The following is an 18,897-nucleotide window of genomic DNA, read 5'->3' as shown; positions in this document are numbered from 1 at the left end:
GCTCTGGTCCTTTTATCTCTGCTATATTGTAAGTGAAATAGCATTGGTACAAGTTTTGTGAACAAGAACCAGTGACTGAATGGGACTAGCTCATTTCTTACTAGGGAACAATGCTTTTCCTGGTTTTAACTTCGGACCGTCTCAGAGCTCGCTCTTCCTGGCAGGCTACGATCCATGCCAGCCCTTGCGGGTAGCAACACAGATTGTGTGCTGCCCTATCTCGGCAAGATGAGAAACAGTTAGTGGACTCAACTCGAGATCTTTCATGGTGACCCATCTACATAGTCAATTCAATTGTGCTCTTGACCAACGGCATCAGCTTTGCAATCCAGGCGGTACTTCTGCTTATGATTGAGGCCTGGGCAGACTACGGCACACAGAGGTGTGGAGTCATACCATTGAATTTTGTATGTATCGAGGTTGACATTGAAGACTGTAGACCAAACATAACCGTCGTAGTCATGCCTGTTGCGGTTGGTGTCATTTGCCTGGCTTGGAGTGTTCTACGCAGTAACGTACTTAACCTTGCAGTTGCGGTCGTACACATTCAAGTCGTCAACGACGTGCAGACCCTTTAATTCAAGTCGGAGGCTCTCTTCTGAGGACACGGTCCAAGAGCCCATAAAACGACCTTGGCCTTCCTTAAGAATTCCAATTGCCTCGGACGAGTTCCAGACTCGTCACGAGTTTACGGCGAGAGTTCAGGCCTGAGGCCTCATATCTTGCATTCTAAGAATAGTAGAGTCCAAAATGATATCAAGGCCTCGCCTCTGATTTTTTGGAGTGTGGCGCCGTAGAGTTGGCCTTCTGAAAGAAAATGTGTGACGTACTGATGGTACCGCATGTCATACTCTTCAAGTCCTCTGTGACCTGTTGACGAGAAAAACAAGACATTGTAATTTGCCCCGCTGTGAACAATATAAGTGAAAAAAAAAATTGCGACTCGAGAGCAAAGATCTCGACGGAAGTCAAGTACAAGTACAGGATTATTAGTAATCAACCTCCTCCTTGGCCCGGGAGTCCCAACTTCCAAGTTAACAGCACTGTGTAAACCATGGCCTCTAATAAACCGCCCGAAGACGAAGATAACGCGCACGTTGGCCTGTTTAGGCGATCATGGACTGCAGTTTTTCCGTTCTCTTCATCCGCGTTAGCCACTCTTCCCGAAAACACCCAACGGCCCGTGCGTTACACAAGAGAAGATGATATCCCAGACGTGGAGCACGACATTGATGGGCAAAGACCTACCATCAGAGATTACAATGCCATCAACTCTGTTCCGCCTCAGATACGTGTTCCGAAGAAGGTGGCGACGTCTCTGAAGATCGAGGGAAAGGTATGGTTCGCCAATGAAAGGAGTTAGCATTCATCCTCTTCCTCTCTCGTGTCATTTTCTAACGCCAATCAAAGCATGGATATCCTGGCTGAATCTTGCTGTGCTACTGGGAACTTTGGCGCTTGCCCTCTTCAATGCGTCGAAAGACATTGTAGCCCAAAGATTTGCATATACTTATGCCTTGATTAGCATCGGTGTTTTGGTAAACACCCCCAAGTCTGCTATTTGCAATAAACCGATGCTCATGCTGCGAGTTTAGGTCTACGGTTTTGTAATCTATCAGAATAGGATCACTATGATTCGCAAACGCGACCCTGGGCATTACGGTTAATCTGACAGCTTCATAGTAGATCCAAGCTCACTGTTAATTCCTAGACCACATCGTTGGACCTGTCCTTATCAGCGCACTTCTGTTCTTCGCAGTCTTGGCCAATTTTGTAATTCGAGGTGAGCATAAACCAATCACGCGTTCACTATTCTTAACGATTTCCTTATTGTAGTGCGCGAGCTGTAAGTTTGCTCCGATAATTCTGTGTTGCCGCTCACAACATTTTGCAGACAATCAAAAGAGGTCCCTATTCCTGGTCTAGGATCTCTATACCACGTTACTAGCGCACTCGTTACGTCTGGCAGTCACCCATAGCTTCAATATGTCAATGAAATTTCGGACTCTTCTGGGCTGCTCACTCGATCCCATATCGAGATCAACTTGCTGGTACCCAAAAGAAAGGTCAACACCCAATCCTTCCAATGGTTTACCATTGTTACATGAAGCATGTTACTAGGCCTCGCGTAGATATATATGCCGTTTTTGCCGAGTGCCACATGCACCCGCTTTCTACTATTTCCTCAGTCCGTGGTCCACACTCAGATCCAGAGATCACAGTACAAAACTGCACACAATTGAAACTTCCATCCAGCCATGAACATTTGGCCGATTAAGGGCGACATAACATGATTAGAGAATACAACAGAGAATCCACATCCAAGTACAAAAGCACAGATTACTTCAACGCCTTCTTCATTTTCTGCAGAGCAATGAAATCAGTAGCGATAGGCGAATCAAAGATTATCCACGCACCTCTTCCATCTCCTCCAGATCGTTGGTCTCTATTCGGATAATCTTCTTACCCAGTGTTTTTTCAATCTCCTCCATCTGTGACCAGGTTTGGCGGTCATGTACAAAGTTTATTGAGATACCCTTGCGTCCGAAACGACCAGTGCGGCCTTACAGAGTTGTTAGTAAGGCACGGAACAAATCTTGGAAACTCCTTACCAATACGGTGGATGTACGTCTCAACGTCGGGTCTTGCGTCATGGGAGTGTTGATTTCCACGCTCATTCATCAATGGCAAGTCGTAATTCACTACCATGTTGACCTGCATGATGTCGATGCCACGTGCGATGACATTTGTCGTGATAAGAACTTTGTCCCGTCCTTCACGGAAGTTGTCAATAATAGCGTCACGTTCTCCGGCGTCCTTGGCACCATGCAGTGATGCCACTTTGTGACCCTCGGCTGACATGCGTTGTGATATTCTATCTGCTGTATGGCGATGCTAGGAAGAGCAAAGGGAGTGGTCAGTAAGGTACGACGAGGCGGGCGCCATCGTGCTAACCTGGCAGAAGATGATACTCTGACCGATCGTCAAAAGCTGGTACAGGGACACGAGGATATCGTATTTGTGTTCTTCATTTCTACAATCCATGTAAAATTGCCGGATGCCTTCCACAGAGAGTTCCTCCCTCTGAAGCTCGATCTTGTTCGCACTGGGAGCGAATTTACTAGCGAAATTGCGGACGTGATCGGGGAATGTTGCCGAAAACAGGATAATTTGAACGCCTGTTCGGGGAATGAGGCTTACATCGATTTGTTTTTTGTGAATTGCAGCCCAAACGAGAGAAAAACATACTCACTTCTTTACCCGCAGTGTTTGGTCACCGAGTCCATCCTGATCAAGCATGTTATCTGCTTCATCGAGAACGAAGACCTTGACTTCAGATGTATCGATGACCTTTCGTCTTAAAAGATCTGTCATTGTTCCGGGAGTCCCGACGACAATGTGTGCAGTTATCCGTGATGTGCCCTTGGGAAGATTATCCTTTATTGCGTATTCCGTTTGAACTGGAGTAAATTTGCCCATAGCAACGACAACACTCATAATCTGACGTGCAAGTTCTCGTGAAGGAGCTAGACATAGTGCCTGTAACCAGTCTTAACGGAGAGCTGTAAAGATGCACATAGAACTGACCTGTGTCTTGTTCTTGGAGAAATCTACACGACTCAGCATGGTAAGCACAAATGCAGCCGTTTTGCCTGTGCCAGATTGCGATTGTCCGATCATGTTCTGAGGACTTGAGGTAGTGATCAGTAACATAGTTCCATGTTACACGAACTGATCTACCCACGGATTCGCGAGCAGTAACGGCAGTGCACGCTCTTGGATCTTCGATGGCTTCGAGAAACCAAGATCATAGAGACCCTTCAATAAATCTTGATGGCTACGATGAATCGTTAGAGATGCATAAAATGGTAGGATACGACAACGCACAGTCCAAGCTCCTCAAATGTCTTGGCGCTAAATAGAGGAGAATTCGGGTCGGCCTGCTGGTCTGCAAGTGTGACCTGAAAATATAGTGAGTTATTTAACAATTTAGTATTACGGCTCCTAAACGTACCGTGACCTCGAATGTCGACGCAATCAAGTCAGTTCTAGCTAAGAGTATAGCATCAGTTTCGCTGCGGGACAACGACGTGACCTGCACGCACAACTTGAAGATGGAATAGGCTCAGGCTGCTCCTCCTCCTCCTTCGTATCCTTGCTTTCAGCCTGTGCAAGTGGCGCAGAAGCTGCAAAATGTCAAGTTTATGGTACCTAGTAGCGATATGTCACAAACCTTCCAGTTTCGGGGTATAAAAACCGTCTGCGTCCTTCTCCATGAGTGATGGTTAGAGCGAAAGATGTGAATGAAGGTTTGAGTTCGTCCGATTATGGAAGGTAAACTAAAACCGAGACGAATCAGATCTAACTTTACATAAGAGTCCATCTTATCTTAGGTCATCATTTCCTCTTGGATCATGAAACACTCGTCGACTTGTGAAATAATACAGGGTCAGTCAGATACCAGGTTGTCACTCCGGCAAAGATAACCCATGAACGCAAAACCGTTGTGGCCTCCAGGTCACACACTCAGACTCCTTCAGAAAGTACAGAGGCATGAGTCTCTTGTGGAACTCGTGTACACGTCCCATGAACGTTGGCCTTTCCCTCGACTTCCCACTCACCCACAACGTAGACTCGACACCATTCGTATATCTATCTTGGACTCTTCTTTCAATCCGCCGACATGCGCCCATCTTGCTCTGGCAAACTCCCGACCTCCACGGTATACCGTGAAGTCCGGCTTCACAGGCTTGCCTTTGGCATCAGCAGCTGAGCTCGATTATGATGCAAAGTTGCTGCTGCTATCCGTGCGGAACGCCGACAAAGCACTGAAATCCGGTGATGCAACATATGAGCAGCGCCTGGAGATGATGTACCTCTTATCAAAGGACATGTCAGCATCTGTCTCGAAATCTGAGTCTGCGCATGCCAACGTCGCAATAGCCATCGTCGATGAACCAACTTTTGTCGGAAAAGCCGTACTTCTTCGGCAGTTCCTGCACGCGCGGATCTTGAGCATGTATCCTCCGGCAACTGCTCTGGACAGGATGGCAATATCACCCGCTTCTGACGAAATATCAATACCCAATCCACGCCTAGTATTCCTGCTAGGCTTTGACACTCTCATCCGCCTGCTGTCTCCGAGATATTATGCATCTGAAGTTGCAATGATGGATGCTCTTCGTTTGTTTTTCTCGCCTGCGGGAGATGATTGTTATGTGGTGTGTGCTCGGCGAAAATTGGTAGAAATGGAACACATGGTACAAGAGGAAGTAGAAGCGAAGACTTTATCCGTGGCAAAGGAATTCGTGGAGAGCGAGCGAGTGGCGTTGATCAGTCTAGGCACTGACAGTGTTGACGAGCAAACCAGCTCAAGCCAGGTGAGAACAAAGGTCGCACTCAAGGACGAGACATGGAGGAGACTCGTTACCCCATCTATCGCCGACTATATCATTCAGAATAGCTTGTACGCTTCTTGATGCTACCACTAGCCTTGAAAGCAAAGAAATATATTATGTTCCAGTCTATTCTATGTTACAACAACGGATATCAATTTCATTCATGCGTAAAGTATTGAATTTTCGAAAACATGCCAATCATGAAGTCCAAGGTGAACGATTTTCTATGATGAAGCTTGAGCGAAAGCGATAGCAACAGTCTGTTGAAAGCACGTGTCAGGTTATGGTTTGGTGATGTGGCCTCACGACACATACCTCAGAATGACTCAAGGACACCAACACATTAGTGATCCCTTTACCTTGTGCAGCAGCTTTCGCGTTGCCGTGAAGGGTTACAGTTGGAACGCCAGACTCGTTAGGCAGGATCTCGATATCCTTCATCGCAGCAGCAGCACCCTTTGATGGCACACCTAGCGACTTGAACACAGCTTCTTTTCCTACCCATCGAGCTGCGAAGGAGGACGGAGGTGACGGTTGGGCGCGGCAGTAGGCAATCTCAGCCTCGGTGAAGTTGCGTTCGACAAAACAAGGATTAGATGATGGCACAGAGGAGATCAACTCTTGATCAACTCCGACTCCTGCTACAGATCCCTTTGACGCAAGAGCATCTGCAACAACCTTGGCGTTGGCAGTATCAAACGGAATGCTCTTATCAAGGCTGGCAGCATACGAGTAGCTGCGAGTCTTCGGGTTGAAGGTAGCACGAGCCATGGGATTCATGAGAACCGCCTGCTCCAGCTCGGGACTGTACGGCGGGCCTTCCTTGATCTTGACAAGGGTGTTGGAGGTCATCATTTCAGTCATAACCTTGTATGCCTCTTGCGCACGGGACTGGTTGCGTATCTTGTATGACTCATAATCGGAGGTTTCAAGAGCACCGAAGAGATAGCGGGGATGAATAACAACTGCGGTGCCCCCGACTTGACCAAAACCAAAGGATGACTAATAGTCACAGTATTAGCCCGTGATGAAGACAGATCAATTGAACTCACCATGACACCGGCGCGGATACCATCGGTATGAATAGACCTCGATGGGAACATGAGGAAGTGATGAGCTTCGAACCGGGCATCAATGTTGCTAATGGGTGCCATGAGCAGGGGAAGTCAGTCTGGAGACGGAGTACTTACTCGCTATTGCGGTTACCTGGGATAATACCAGTAATGACAGTCTGCAACAAACCAGCCATCTGCCATGCCGCTGAACCACCCTTCGAGTGGCCAAGCAAGCTCTTCTGGGCAATAACAGGAACGGCATTGCCGTGGGTGCGTGACATGGACTCGAAAATGTTGTGCCAGATCTGCGTTTCGTTCTTCTCATTCGCGCCAGTACTCGTTCCATGAATCGAGAGAACACCAATGTCATCTGCTGTCAAGCCCCACACCGCGAGTGCACGGCGCATAGGAGCCACACGAGCATCAGTACCCTCTAGCATGCCATACGTAGCCAAGGTCTCCTTCTCTTGGCCGCGAGCTTCCTTCTCAATATCAGCAACACGGGATGAGAAGTATTCCTTGTCGACATCCCTGTCCATCGGCCTGCAGAGCATCCATCTCCTCCTGTAGCTGAGCAAGCTCGTGATCGAGCCACTGGGAGATCTGCTTGCGTCTGAAGGCGATCTGGCGAGATCGGTAATCAAGACTGAGACTAGGAAGGGGGTACTTCGATGGGAGTTCTCTTGCAACGGAAAGAGCACCGCGACCAGGAGCTGGGATAGATCGTCCAGCCTTGTCACTGTAGAACGATGATTAATGGTGCGTCGTTCAGGTTTGACGTAAACTTACGTGGAAGTCGACGTGAATGCCAGAATACCACGGATAGGAGCACCAATTTCCAGGGCTGTCTTTGCAGTCATAATGATGTGTATACCAGTCCCTTGGGATTCCATGAACTATTAAGCAAAGTCGGTGAGTTCAATATATCTAGGGCATGGATCAGACAACTCACGCCTGAGCGAGTGGTTGTAGCGGGACGGGACATCTCAGTAGGCTCACGTCCCATGGCGAGCTCAGTCTCGGCGTTGCTCGTGGCCTTCATGTTAGCGAACTCGTAAGAGCCTTCCTCGCTGATGTCGTCGAATCCACCGGCAATCATGACTTTCGCCTTCCCAGATAACAGCGTATCGGAGGCGATCTCAAGAGATTGAAGTGCGGTCGCACTGACATTTGAGACAACGTGAGGAACAGCAAACCATGAATCCTTATAAACACTCACCAAGCGCCAACAGGAATTTTCACTGGGCCGCTGGAAGACATCAAAAGAAGGTTAATCCATCCAGCAGTAGTGTTGATAAAACTGTGAAGATAGGTCAATCATGTATGCTCGTCAAGGAAAGTCAGATGGACTGACGTCTCCTGCAAGATATCATTCTGAACATCTTTCTCTTCGCGGCGGTCCTTGAACATTTGCGCAAGACTCTCCGTACCACCCATGCCGCTGCCGACACACGTGCCAACTTCAGAGGGGTGGAAGTACTTGTATAGTTCGTAGGGATCTGTGATTCCAGACATGTTCAAAGCCTCAGCAGTGCAAACAAGGGCCCAGAGAGTGGCACGATCTGTTTGAGCGATGATATCTGGCGGAATACCGTAGCGGCCAGCATCCCATCCGGTAGGAATTTGACCAGCAACGAGGCGACTGAACTTAAACGCCTTGGGGACAAATACGCGCGCACCCTTCTTGAATTTGACGAACCACTGGTCACCTTCTCCAGTCCAGATATCGCATTTGTCGCCATGCTCGTACTTGAATTTCTCGGCCTCAGATTGCGCAACTTCGATTGCTTCCAAGTCATGAATAAGCTCGATCTCTTGGTTGAAAACCTTCTTCTTGGGATCATAGCCGCGGAACAGCTCAGGCTCTGCTGAGGGGGATTCATAACTGACCAATAAAAGTCGAGAAGCGACTCACCAATCAACCGTACACCAGCGTGACTCAAAATCTCCTTCTCGTAACGACTTCTGACGTCCTTGTCGTCGACAGGCTCGCCAGTCTTAGAATCAACCCAGCCAACGTACAGTGAACCGTCCTTGAGGCGTCCATCGAAGTGTTTGATGTAACCCATGAGCCAGGCCATCTCAATACAGCCCTCAATCGTAAACTCTCCTCGTGCCTCCATTTCCCAACGAGTACGGGAACTACCCCAAGGACCGACCTCAGCGAATCCAGTGATGACGACAACCTTCTCCAGATCGATGATACCGCGGAGTTTCTCGAGATCATGCAGGGATGAAGTAGGTTCCAGGGCAGGGAATTCGAATGTGAAGTTTGCTCGCGGGACCACATTGGCGGTTTGCAGGACACGCTCACCCTCCGCTCCATTGATAACCTTGAAATCAAGAGCATTGTCGCGCGCAATAGCACGACGAAGTTCGCTCTTCTTGTTCAAGTTCATGCGAATGCGACTTGTGATATCAGCGAGGTCAGGGAGACGATCCATACCACCATTGAGGTCAGCCCAGATAGGCTCAACCTGGGTGATGCTGAAGAGCAACGGGTGCATCAAACCTAGGATATTGAACGCCATCTCCTTCGCTGAGAAGGTACGGACACCGTGACTCTCAACTTCGTCTGCGACAATGTTGGTGGCATCCATGAGACCTGTACCACGGGTCCATCTATGTGGTATAAGCCACCGAACAGTAGGAGAACATTGTGACGATACTCACCCGATAACAGCACCAGCCAAGCACAAATACTCGCCCCAGCTCTCCGAGTTCCAGCGATTGAACAATGTCTCTAGAGATATCTTGGACTCCGAATAGAGACCGTCGTTGCCGAAAAGGCCGTGATTAGGAGATAGGGGAAGAATGACTTGCGTTGGTCTGGTGACGAAGTGACGAGAGGCCTTCTTGTTCTTGACTGCACCGAGGATGCGCAGCAAGTTCACCAACATAATGCGGTGGGCAAGCTCAGACTTGTCGTCCAGGCCGTCAATTTCACGGCCATTCTCGGGCACTGCAGCGAAGGGCAGTATGTAGTCGAGATCAAGACCGAGCGTGGCATAGATATAGTCAACGAGTGCTTCAACATCCTGCTTCGAACCTTGGTTGAAGGGAACAACAGTAAGGGCCGACCCTCGAGCGCCAAAGCTCTGGTAGATGGATTGGTAGTACTCCACGGTCGCTCGGTTGTAACGTGAGGTAGTGATAACGACATGCGCACCGCCCGATAGAAGACCCTTCAAGATCTCTACACCAATGGAGCCCTTGCCGACGCCAGTGAGAAGAGCGTTCTTGTCCTTGAAGGTAGTGCCCGAAGTTGCAATCTCGTGAAGAATATCGAGGTACACGCCAGTCAAGTTGCTGGAGTACTCCCAGTTGCTGCCTACCTTGCGTTTGAGATGGAGGAGGGGAACCTTGTCTGCGGACACGCTGGTGGCGGCGGAGATCTGCGGACGAAGAAATTGGGAAGAAGAGCGACGACTGCGAGTGCGCGTGCGGATTTGTTCGGGACCCTTCCGGAGGGAACGAACAACACCCTCATACAATGCTTTGATGCGGTTCTTCTGGTCCTGACTGATACCGGGTTGCGATCTGACTACAGTCCACAGCTTCAAGACGTCATCTTGCACCTTCTGGATGTTTACAGTGGAGATGGTGTCTCCACTGGCCATCTCCTCGACATAAGCTTCCAACTTGCGAACATTCTCCCGGACGACTTCGGAGTAGACAATATCACCTTTCTCCGTGACTTCGGTATGAGGAGCAGTGGGGAATGTCACTGGTTTGAAAACGTGATTAACAATGATGAATACAAATCAGTCCGTGTGCTTACCATCTTTGTACACTGGAGGATGTCCGATCACTTCCTTCGTGTTGTCGATGAGCTGCTGGCCAAACTGTTTGGCAAGAACATAGGTATCGCCCTTACTGGCGTCGCAACGGTCGATGTTGTACTGCATATAAGTGAGAAGTTCGGGGTCGGCGCGGTTGAGTAGAGCGATGCAGCGGGCAGTAAGCTCGCGGTCAACGGTGGTGAGACGACCATGGATAATGTCGTAGTACATCAGGAGAGCGTCTTGTCGCACCCAGTTCCATGAAGAGTCGAAGTGGCGAGCCTTGAGCGGGTCGAAAGCAGGTTGAATACCATCAATGTAAGCATCGCCATGCTCCTTCGTAATGGCATCCAAGCGAGCTTGCAATTGAACAGAATTGGCTTTTTCCTTGTCAAACGCAATCTCCCCAGCACGAGAATCCTTGTTCAGATAACGCATATAAAGCTCAACGTGCTGAGCGGCAAACTGCTCTTGCTCAGCACGGAACTTCAAGAACTCCTCGCTGTTGATGGTCGCACCACCTCCGGAATTACCACCGGCACCTCCAGCACCTCCGCTGGAGAGAGAGATCCCAGAACGCTGAGCGTAGATGGCAACAACAGTATCAAGCCATGCCTTGCCCTCAGCCTCCGAAGAGAGACGTTTGGCAGGCTCCATCGTGGTTCCGAGTAGAAGGACGCCGTCAGCGCGTAACGATCCCAGTCCCCAAGTCTTTGCTAAGTGCGTCTTGATGGCAGACGAGTTGAAGCCACCAGGCATCTTGCCACCGATCATGCGGGACACCAAGCCCGAAGTGTACTTGCCGAGAGCACCGGAGTGGCCAACGCTGAGAGCAGAACCGAGCTCTTCCAAAGGCAGCTCTTCACCCTTCTCAGGGGCAGATGAGAATTCAAGTTGCAAGTCGCCGAGAATCTCGTTCTGAAGAGTCGACTTGCCGCCGACGAGATCTTTGATGGTCTTGCTTGCAGGAACTTCCTCAATCTTCTTCTTGAGCTTCTGTGCAATGATGGACATGAGAATATCGTTGGCCTTGATGGGGGCATCCTCAATGGAGGCAGCGGGACCAGCCGAAGGTGAAGCTACGACAGGTGTGGGTGCAGCAATAGGAGTTGCGGGGACAGACGTTGACTCTGGAAGAGTTTCAGCAGCAGGAGTTGCGGCAGCTTCATCTTCGAACTGGTAGTAGATCTCGCGGACATTCTTGGCGTGGCAAAGGATAATTCTCTTGCGGCTCACGGCGTCATCTTGTGCCTCATACTTGGCCTTGAGAGTGCGAGTGGCCATGCCAGTCAGCGTGGGTGAAGGACCAAGCTCGATGAAACGTTCGAAGTGATACTCAGTGAACAACAAGTCCTGGGTTTCAATCCATCGGACAGGAGATGCGAACTGGTATGAGAGGAGTTCAACAAGGATGGTGTATGCGAGCTTCTGACGCTGCTCAGGGGATGTCCAGTCATCCTGATCCCATTTCTTAAGAACTTTGTCGAGACGGGGTGAAGACGTCTGGTCATAGATGAGCTGCGCGTACTCGCGCGTGATATCAAATGGCTTGGCGACCAAGTTAGGAATGTATTTTCCGATGAGCATGTCAGGGTTAAGAAGCGACGGGTTGATCTTCTTTGAAAGGTCTAGAGAAAGTGATTAGCTGGGTTGGCACGATATACATTCATGACTTACAGGCACGGAAAGGCATGACACCAGCCCAGAGGTAACGAGAGTGGAAGGGCACATCAATACCAGGAAGAGGAATAGTTGCAAAGCCACGCTCAAGCTTGATGTAGCCCTCTGCTCGCTGCTGCTCCTTGGCGCGCTCGAAGCACTCCATGACGATGTCACCAAGCATCTCCTTGACCTTCTCGACAGTGAATTGCTCGGTCAGCTATAGATGCTAACGGTAAGCTGCGATCATTTCGATAGGATGGAGTACAAACCTTCTGAATGTCGATCTTCTGGACCTTCAAGTAGTTCAAGACGTTCGTCATCGTCTGAAGAGCAAGGAGCTCTCCAGCGCAAACATATTGTTGACCCTGTACAAAATACATGTTAGCGATGAGAAAGAGCTCAAAGTGAGACAGCACTGACCTCGACGTTGTAGTTGACGATTTCGAGCAGCGTGCTCGTACGAGTGGAAATGGTGTCGACAACCTCGCGAAGTGCAGCATCGGTAAAAGTCTTCGAGATACGGCTGGGGTTGACAGCACACATGGCATAGTTTGAGCGGTTGTGAGCATCACGCTCGACTGCCCGCTGCATCGTGATCCCACGGTAGAAAACAACATCGACAAGAGCGGATATGTGGAGGACATCAGCCATGGAGGCAAGAGCAGAGTATTCACCAAGCGAGTGTCCAGCAAACGCACAGTCCTTCTGGACAAAGCCCTTGGCACGCATATCTTCGAATGCAGCTTTCTCGGTCACGACAAGCGCAATTTGTGCGAATTGAGTAGCAAAAAGGAGACCATTGGGGTGGCTGAAGGTGTATTTCGGGGTACGAATGTCAATGTCGGCGAAGAGGGGATGAGTTTTGACAACGCCGTCCTTGTCCATAGTGTCGTAGGTCATGTCCATGTACCTCTGGCGGATTGCCTGACCCTTGATACCACCAAAGTGAACGATCTTCTCCTTCGGGTTGTCCTTGACGATTTCAACAATGGAGAAACCATACACGGCAAGTAAGTGCGCATCGGCTCCTTCCCAGACCGCGCGAGCAGCAGAAGAACTGTTGTACAAATCCATTCCCATGCCGGGTTCCTGTGAGCCCTGGCCGGTGAATACGTAGACGGTGGTGGCCTGCGCAACCTCTGCAGTTCCCTCGAGGACCTTCTCTTCACGCTGGTTCGACGTTTCGACTTTGACGACCATGTTGCCATCGCGCATGCCAATGTGGCGGATGTTGACTTTCAGCTCATCGCCAGGCAAGATCATACCGACAAAGGAGACATCATATCTAGACAAAGTTTAGTGCGCTGATCACGCATCCTGGAGACTTCACTTACGCAACGACACGGTCAGGATTGCCTTCCGCGACAATGTTTTCGACGTAGCGGCGTGTAGCAGCGCTGGACCACATGCCATGAGTGATGGTACCAGGGAGTGATGCGTAATCTGCGAAATAAGGATTGACATGGATGGGATTGAAATCGCCTGAGGCTTTCGAGTATGGTTCGTTTGCAAGTGGAGCATTGAACGTGGTAGAGACATTGCTGGACATTGTGTATCCCTCATTGGTGAGTTGCGTGAGACGACCTTCCTGTGTGCCTCGACGCTCGAGGTGCGCAACGACAGGGTTTCCGTGGCAGCCTTCCTGCTCGAACTCCACTGACGCGACTTTCTTCAAGCGCTTGAGCTGATCGCGCATGAACACGTCACCAGTGACCGTGACATCCCGGTAAGTGGTCTTGTCCTTGAACGTGACCTGCGATTGCACTCGGAAAACGAGGGTCATGCCAGCCTTGAGAGGTGTCGACTGGTCTTCCCAGCTCAACCACTCCTTAGACTGCATGACACCGACATCAGCATCATTGGCGATCTCCACGACATAGTCAGGCTCGTTGATGGTCTCAAAAGTATCCTCGAAGTCGATGAAACGGCCGCGGTAAAGGAACGACGAAACGACCTCGATGACGGGCTTCCCATCACGGAAAACATGTCCCTTGACCTTCACGACCTTGCCAGCATCTGTGTTCTTGACCGACGAAATGTGTGCGTCAGCAATACAGACATCGCCAGCAAGCAAGGGCTTTGCGCCGGCAATCAGGCGGAAGCCATTCGAGAGGTGGACCAACTTCAGCAAATCCCCATCAATGGACACAGGGAAGATAGCTTTCATAATCGCCTATGTCATCGTCCCAGTCAGCTTAAGACCCCAAAGCATACGGACTTCCAACGACATACCTGCCATCCAGTCACAATAGCAAAGTCCATCGGAGCCTTGACAATCTCCGTGCGCGCTGCCTTGAACGCCTCGTTCTGGTTACCAACGACACCGCAGAATATCCCCACATCTTCGGCAGAGATTGTGACCTCAGGGCCTATGAATGTTTCATGAATATCAATCTCGGGCATTTCTTCGTCGTCACCAAACCACAACTTCCAGTAGAACTCTTTGATACGACGATTGCGACCGACTGCGACCTCGTGGATTGGGATCGCGCCTGTGGATGGTACGTATTTGAATTGCAAAGCAAGGGGTACGGATACGTCGCGTCTGTCCTCGTAGAAAGTGACGTCGATAAGATTGGAAGATGCAGTGTATTGGATCTCAACAGCCTTGAAATCGGGCTTGTGCGTGCCATGCGAGCGACCAGCACCGTAAAAGGTCAGAGATGTTGGCGAGCCTGTCTCCATGCCAATGATCACCTTCTGCCCACGTCTCGGTGCAAGGGCACGTTGGAGCGGGTTGTCAATGTATGCAGTGCCTTGAACAATAGTGTTAGATGTCAACAACGCCTTCAGCCAGCCAAGCTCTGAGCCGGACAGCGCCTGCAACCACTCCTTCGTGTCCGGGATTATATCACCGACAGTATACGTCACGCCCGTTGCGGTTTCTTCATAGGCAACGCTATCAGGAGTCTCGGTCTCCTCTGGGACAGGAGCGAGGTAGTCAACAGTTGGCACCTTAGAAACGTCGCCGCCGTAGGAATGCTCGAGGAGCTTCGCGACGAGGCTGGAAGTGATGTTACCAAGGAAGGTCCTTGATCGGTTCGTCTTTGACTGTGGAGTACTTGACAGCAACGGGTCCTTGAAGAATGCACACACGCTGCGGGTCCTGGTCAAACACCGCTTCGATATCTTCTGCGGCCCAAAGCGAATCCTGTGCCCATCCATCATTATGAGTAATCTCAGCAATAGAGGGTTAATTGAGACAAACCTTCTTGAACCACACCTCGAAGTTACTGTCCAAAATTGGAATGAAGGGCGCTGGCTTCTGGCCTGCGCGCTGGGAGATTGTAAGGAAGTACGCGCGGTCCTCAGCAGCGAGTAACTGAGTCTTCGAAGCAGGATACTTGTCAAAGAACGACTCCACGAACTTGCTGGGATCATCCAGCTCTGTGAAGCTCTGCAGAACACTGGCCTTCAACCCTCCATTGACACCTGCAAACCTCTCCTCTACGCGCCTCAACCAATCGCCCGTCAAGTTCCTCAAGCTCAAATCGATCCACCGACTCTGATGCGAGACGTACATCAGACGAACCATGCGTAGAGCGACTTCCTCGTACGTCATGTCACCCAGATCGAGGGCAACACTCCCATCCTTCTTCCAACCGAACCATGGCTTCGCGAAGTCTGCATTCAATTTGCCGATAATCTCTGCTTTGCGCTCAGCGAGCCAAGGGCTGCGCTTCTCCTTCGGGAGCTTGAAGACGGTGTCATCAAACTCCTTCCAGAGCTTCACAGCACGCGTAGCGACCTTATGGATAGGCTCGCCCAGCTCTGAGCGCACCGTCAAGATTCCGCCAGTAGGCTTTACGTACGTGTTTTCCCATTGCTTGTCATCGACACCACGCGCTCCAACGATGAGATCTTTCACACTAGAGCTCGTGTGCGCCTCCTTCGCCACCATGACGCGCGACGCGAATAGGAAACCGTCGAATGGCATGAGCTGCTGGCCGTAGAGGTCCTTTGACCAATCACCAGTGAGATATGGCCATACGTCATCAGCACCTCCGAACCCGGAACCGCCAACAAGAATCAAGTTCTCCTGCGCACGCATGGCGCTGTATGTTTTCAGCACGGGCATATGGAAGTCTTCGTAAGAGTGGTGACCACCGGCACGACCTCCCGTCCATTGAAGAATGATAGGGAAATCAGGATTAGACTTCGCAATGTTGACGACCTGCCTGATACCATCCACCGAGCCCGGCTTGAACGACACATGCCGGATACCAGCCTTCCTTAATCCATCAATGATCTCTGCTGCTTTCTCAGTGCTGGGAATACCAGCAGCAACACAGAAACCTTCGATAGGTAAGCCCTCGCGGCGCATTTCCTGCCATAAGGGGAACTGGAAGCCGAATTGGCGTGGGTTGATGTAGAGGGCGTTGAGCGTAAGGCCGACGCCTGTAGGAATTTGTGCTTGAATCTCGGCAACTTTCGCACGCAGCGCTGCAGGGTTATAGTGACCTCCACCTGCCAGCTCGATATGGTACCCTGCGGAGAGAACCGCAGAGACGAAGCCCGCTTTCACGGTTGTGGGTGTCATACCAGCGACCATGATCGGAGGCTTCCCGAGCAGGCGCGAAAAAGGCGTGTCAAGGTGAATAGTACCATCGCTATCATGCCATATCAGAATCTGAAATGAAGTCACGGTCCTTGAGTGACGCACCTTGTTTTCACAAGTTTTGGCGCGTATTTCTTGCTCCACCACTCATCGTACTGGACTTCTTCAGTATCAAAGAGTTCCGCTTCGCCGCGGCCCTTGTCGCCTAGCGTGACAACACGCACGCCACGGCCTTCAAGATTACGAGCTGTGAGAGGCCCAATGCCATTCAGGCCACCGGGACCAAAGTCAATGACGTGTGTCGCGGTCTCGGGGAATCCAGTTGCAAGCGTCCAGTGAATAGGAGACGTGAAGATCTGGTCGCATAACGAACGCGTGATAGATGTCTCCGAATCGCGCATATCAGAACCTATAGCCATTAAATCAGCCAGAAACATGTTTTGAAGTGACTATATGCGCACCATCTTCGGTGTTGAATACCGGAATCCCCAATTCTTCTTTGGTCCAAAGCTCCTCGCCTTCAAGATCTTCATCACACAACTTCTCGGCAGCGCCCTTCAAATGCGCGCTGTGGTATGGGGCATTGACCACCAAAAATCGGACACCGAACGCAGGTTTGCGCTGCGAAAACGGCACCTTGCTCTGGTCAAGCCCAGATGATGCACGTACCTTCCTCAAGTTTGTGACAAGCCCACACAGGGAACGTGAAGGACCAGTCACAACAAAGTTTCTAGGACCGTTGAACAGGGAGACAGCGATCTGCGCGTTTGCAGGTAGATGATCGTTTGTAGCGTCGAGATGGGGCTGCAGTACATCGAGCGACAGATTCGTGATCGAAAGCATGGGCGTGGGTTCACCCTCGCCTCCATCGATGCAGTCTTGAACGATGCTTGGTTCTAGGGCAAGCACGGGGAATGCTTCCTGCCCGCGCATACCACAAAAGAAGAGCCATCGGAGGGCCTTCTTAGCGTTGATATCAAATGATTCTATGGATGTGGATGCAGAAATGGCGATGGCGGAGACTACGCCCTGCGAATGGCCAGTTGCACCAGCGAAATGATCGCGGAGCTCGCCGGGAGTGAATCCAGAGACGTGACAGATGACAAGGTACTGCACCAGCTGGGTGAGACCGATCAAAGGAAGCGAGACTGGGATGGAGGCAAGATATTCAACAGGGGGACGAGGAGATGTGCCTGCGAGCCATGCCGCGACATTCATGCCATAATTGTAGAAGCTACAACCCTGGCGGGATGAGACGAGGGGAAGGAGAATGTCATTTGTGATGGATGTAATTATAGGAGAAACGTAAGGCTTGTAGGTATCATACAAGGACTGAAGCTCGTCAAAGTAGACCTCGTTGGTCCCTTGACCACCAAAAAGCGCATATATTGATGCCTCGGAGTCATCAGCGGCTGTGAGAAGGGCAGAAGCAGGGGGAGCCGCAATATCTGCAACATTATGGTTCTCTAGGGTAGCACGTGCAGCAAAGTAAGCTGCAAGGATTCCAGTCCGGACCTCGGCGTCGAACGGGTTTACAAAAGAATAGAGGTCGGTATCGATAAGATATGAGGAGACGAAATGCGTGAACACGCGAGTGAGCAGAGAGACGCGTGCCTTTACGCAGTCTGATGTATCGGAAGTCCTCTGTGCAATGAAAGCGAGGAAACGTGCAAAGATATCTACGTTGGCTTGTAATGGGTGTTCTGAGTCAGCGACGGTGCCAGCGACATCGACGCGTTCCTGCGACAAGATGAAGTCATCTCTAAGGACTTCAGCAGCGATCCACTCGTCTATTTGGGTAGAGACGGGAATGGAGACCTGAAAAGCTAATTTAAACAAGAGATAGATGCCATGAAAAAATGACGCGTACTCTAACATTTGCAGTGGATATTACTAGTGGACGGGTAGCAAATTGGTTTTCGTGAACGGCATCACCGTTCTGGACTGACATTTTGGAGGGATACGATGGACGTCGGAAACGACGTGAGGAAGGGAGTGAAAGAAACAGGACGGGGTTCAGAGGTTTGCTTTATAGGCTTGGTACTCCCCAGCGTATTTAATTTTTTTGGTTTCAGGCGTCAACTTCCCCAAAAACTGTATACAAGTCACGTGATTACGTAATACTCTAGACCGATAAAAACGCGTTATACCAGGGTATTAATTTCACGAATTCTATCTACTGCAGCGTGTTCATCGATATGGACCTTCCGTGATAATCAGTCTTGGTCAGGCCATGTTCTCTTCCATGACAAGTTATTCGCTTTCCTGGCGATGACTGGCGATGACATAAATTTATTCATCGCTAGTTCCCGTGGCAAGACACGTACTCTGACCCCTGTCTCTTGTCAGTACCCTCGTACCCACACAACGGAAAATGAGACATGCATCGAGGCAAATGCAAAGCACACGCGTTTTGTTTAATTCAACTCTGTATCAACATG

At 50.3% G+C, this 18,897-nt stretch overlaps 5 protein-coding genes across 5 annotated transcripts; 3 read left to right on the top strand and 2 right to left on the bottom strand.

Annotated features, from left to right (window-relative positions):
• The first annotated feature begins 27 nt into the window (after positions 1–27).
• On the top strand, positions 28–983 carry F5891DRAFT_1009254 (uncharacterized protein). Its single transcript, XM_041360580.1, has 4 exons — positions 28–238; positions 286–382; positions 440–464; positions 519–983. Exons 1-4 carry the CDS (start codon positions 175–177, stop codon positions 576–578), a joined length of 246 nt encoding a protein of 81 aa, XP_041230993.1. The 5' UTR covers positions 28–174; the 3' UTR covers positions 579–983.
• F5891DRAFT_1009253 (uncharacterized protein) lies at positions 984–2,207 on the top strand. The gene is made up of 6 exons (XM_041360579.1): positions 984–1,358; positions 1,411–1,538; positions 1,596–1,662; positions 1,712–1,783; positions 1,837–1,846; positions 1,895–2,207. The coding sequence occupies exons 1-6, from the start codon at positions 1,055–1,057 to the stop codon at positions 1,977–1,979; spliced, it is 666 nt and encodes a 221-aa protein (XP_041230992.1). The 5' UTR covers positions 984–1,054; the 3' UTR covers positions 1,980–2,207.
• Positions 2,208–4,325, bottom strand: F5891DRAFT_1009246 (P-loop containing nucleoside triphosphate hydrolase protein). The gene is made up of 11 exons (XM_041360578.1): positions 4,235–4,325; positions 4,107–4,187; positions 4,016–4,053; positions 3,889–3,962; positions 3,746–3,838; positions 3,589–3,691; positions 3,254–3,540; positions 2,956–3,196; positions 2,613–2,895; positions 2,418–2,563; positions 2,208–2,364 (listed from the first exon to the last, which is right to left on the bottom strand). Exons 1-11 carry the CDS (start codon positions 4,275–4,277, stop codon positions 2,341–2,343), a joined length of 1,413 nt encoding a protein of 470 aa, XP_041230991.1. The 5' UTR covers positions 4,278–4,325; the 3' UTR covers positions 2,208–2,340.
• An 82-nt stretch (positions 4,326–4,407) lies between these two features.
• On the top strand, positions 4,408–5,487 carry F5891DRAFT_1009245 (uncharacterized protein). Its single transcript, XM_041360577.1, has one exon. The coding sequence runs from the start codon at positions 4,491–4,493 to the stop codon at positions 5,478–5,480; it is 990 nt and encodes a 329-aa protein (XP_041230990.1). The 5' UTR covers positions 4,408–4,490; the 3' UTR covers positions 5,481–5,487.
• On the bottom strand, positions 5,488–18,505 carry F5891DRAFT_1162188 (uncharacterized protein). Its single transcript, XM_041365285.1, has 22 exons — positions 18,327–18,505; positions 16,918–18,274; positions 16,562–16,865; positions 15,107–16,508; positions 14,961–15,049; positions 14,131–14,929; positions 13,233–14,071; positions 12,319–13,183; positions 12,168–12,263; positions 11,914–12,115; positions 10,236–11,864; positions 9,128–10,181; positions 8,370–9,076; positions 7,809–8,319; positions 7,674–7,754; positions 7,407–7,617; positions 7,244–7,350; positions 7,050–7,193; positions 6,590–6,997; positions 6,452–6,539; positions 5,715–6,401; positions 5,488–5,659 (listed from the first exon to the last, which is right to left on the bottom strand). Exons 1-22 carry the CDS (start codon positions 18,405–18,407, stop codon positions 5,624–5,626), a joined length of 11,697 nt encoding a protein of 3,898 aa, XP_041230989.1. The 5' UTR covers positions 18,408–18,505; the 3' UTR covers positions 5,488–5,623.
• Positions 18,506–18,897: the final 392 nt, after the last annotated feature.

Source organism: Suillus fuscotomentosus, assembly GCF_016647785.1.
Source record: "Suillus fuscotomentosus strain FC203 chromosome Unknown F5891scaffold_7, whole genome shotgun sequence".
In the NCBI taxonomy this organism is placed as follows: Eukaryota; Fungi; Basidiomycota; class Agaricomycetes; order Boletales; family Suillaceae; genus Suillus; species Suillus fuscotomentosus.
Note: the sequence above shows the minus strand (reverse complement) of the source record. Positions and strands in the feature narration are given on the sequence as shown.

Excerpts from the sequence above, each read along its gene's own strand:
- F5891DRAFT_1009254 (XM_041360580.1), top strand. The coding sequence starts at position 175 with ATGCCAGCCCTTGCGGGTAGCAACACAGATTGTGTGCTGCCCTATCTC. Across the intron at positions 383-439 it reads GCAGACTACGGCACACAGAG|ACCAAACATAACCGTCGTAG; the intron begins GTGTGGAGTCAT and ends TGAAGACTGTAG. Across the intron at positions 465-518 it reads ACATAACCGTCGTAGTCATG|CTTAACCTTGCAGTTGCGGT; the intron begins CCTGTTGCGGTT and ends CGCAGTAACGTA.
- F5891DRAFT_1009253 (XM_041360579.1), top strand. The coding sequence starts at position 1,055 with ATGGCCTCTAATAAACCGCCCGAAGACGAAGATAACGCGCACGTTGGC. Across the intron at positions 1,359-1,410 it reads ATGGTTCGCCAATGAAAGGA|CATGGATATCCTGGCTGAAT; the intron begins GTTAGCATTCAT and ends CGCCAATCAAAG. Across the intron at positions 1,539-1,595 it reads TGATTAGCATCGGTGTTTTG|GTCTACGGTTTTGTAATCTA; the intron begins GTAAACACCCCC and ends CTGCGAGTTTAG.
- F5891DRAFT_1009246 (XM_041360578.1), bottom strand. The coding sequence starts at position 4,277 with ATGGAGAAGGACGCAGACGGTTTTTATACCCCGAAACTGGAAG. Across the intron at positions 3,839-3,888 it reads ACATTTGAGGAGCTTGGACT|CCATCAAGATTTATTGAAGG; the intron begins GTGCGTTGTCGT and ends GATTCATCGTAG. Across the intron at positions 2,564-2,612 it reads GACGTACATCCACCGTATTG|GCCGCACTGGTCGTTTCGGA; the intron begins GTAAGGAGTTTC and ends CAACTCTGTAAG.
- F5891DRAFT_1009245 (XM_041360577.1), top strand. The coding sequence starts at position 4,491 with ATGAACGCAAAACCGTTGTGGCCTCCAGGTCACACACTCAGACTCCTT.
- F5891DRAFT_1162188 (XM_041365285.1), bottom strand. The coding sequence starts at position 18,407 with ATGTCAGTCCAGAACGGTGATGCCGTTCACGAAAACCAATTTGCTACC. Across the intron at positions 15,050-15,106 it reads TCGAGGTGTGGTTCAAGAAG|GATTCGCTTTGGGCCGCAGA; the intron begins GTTTGTCTCAAT and ends GGATGGGCACAG. Across the intron at positions 12,116-12,167 it reads AGAAGATCGACATTCAGAAG|CTGACCGAGCAATTCACTGT; the intron begins GTTTGTACTCCA and ends TAGCATCTATAG.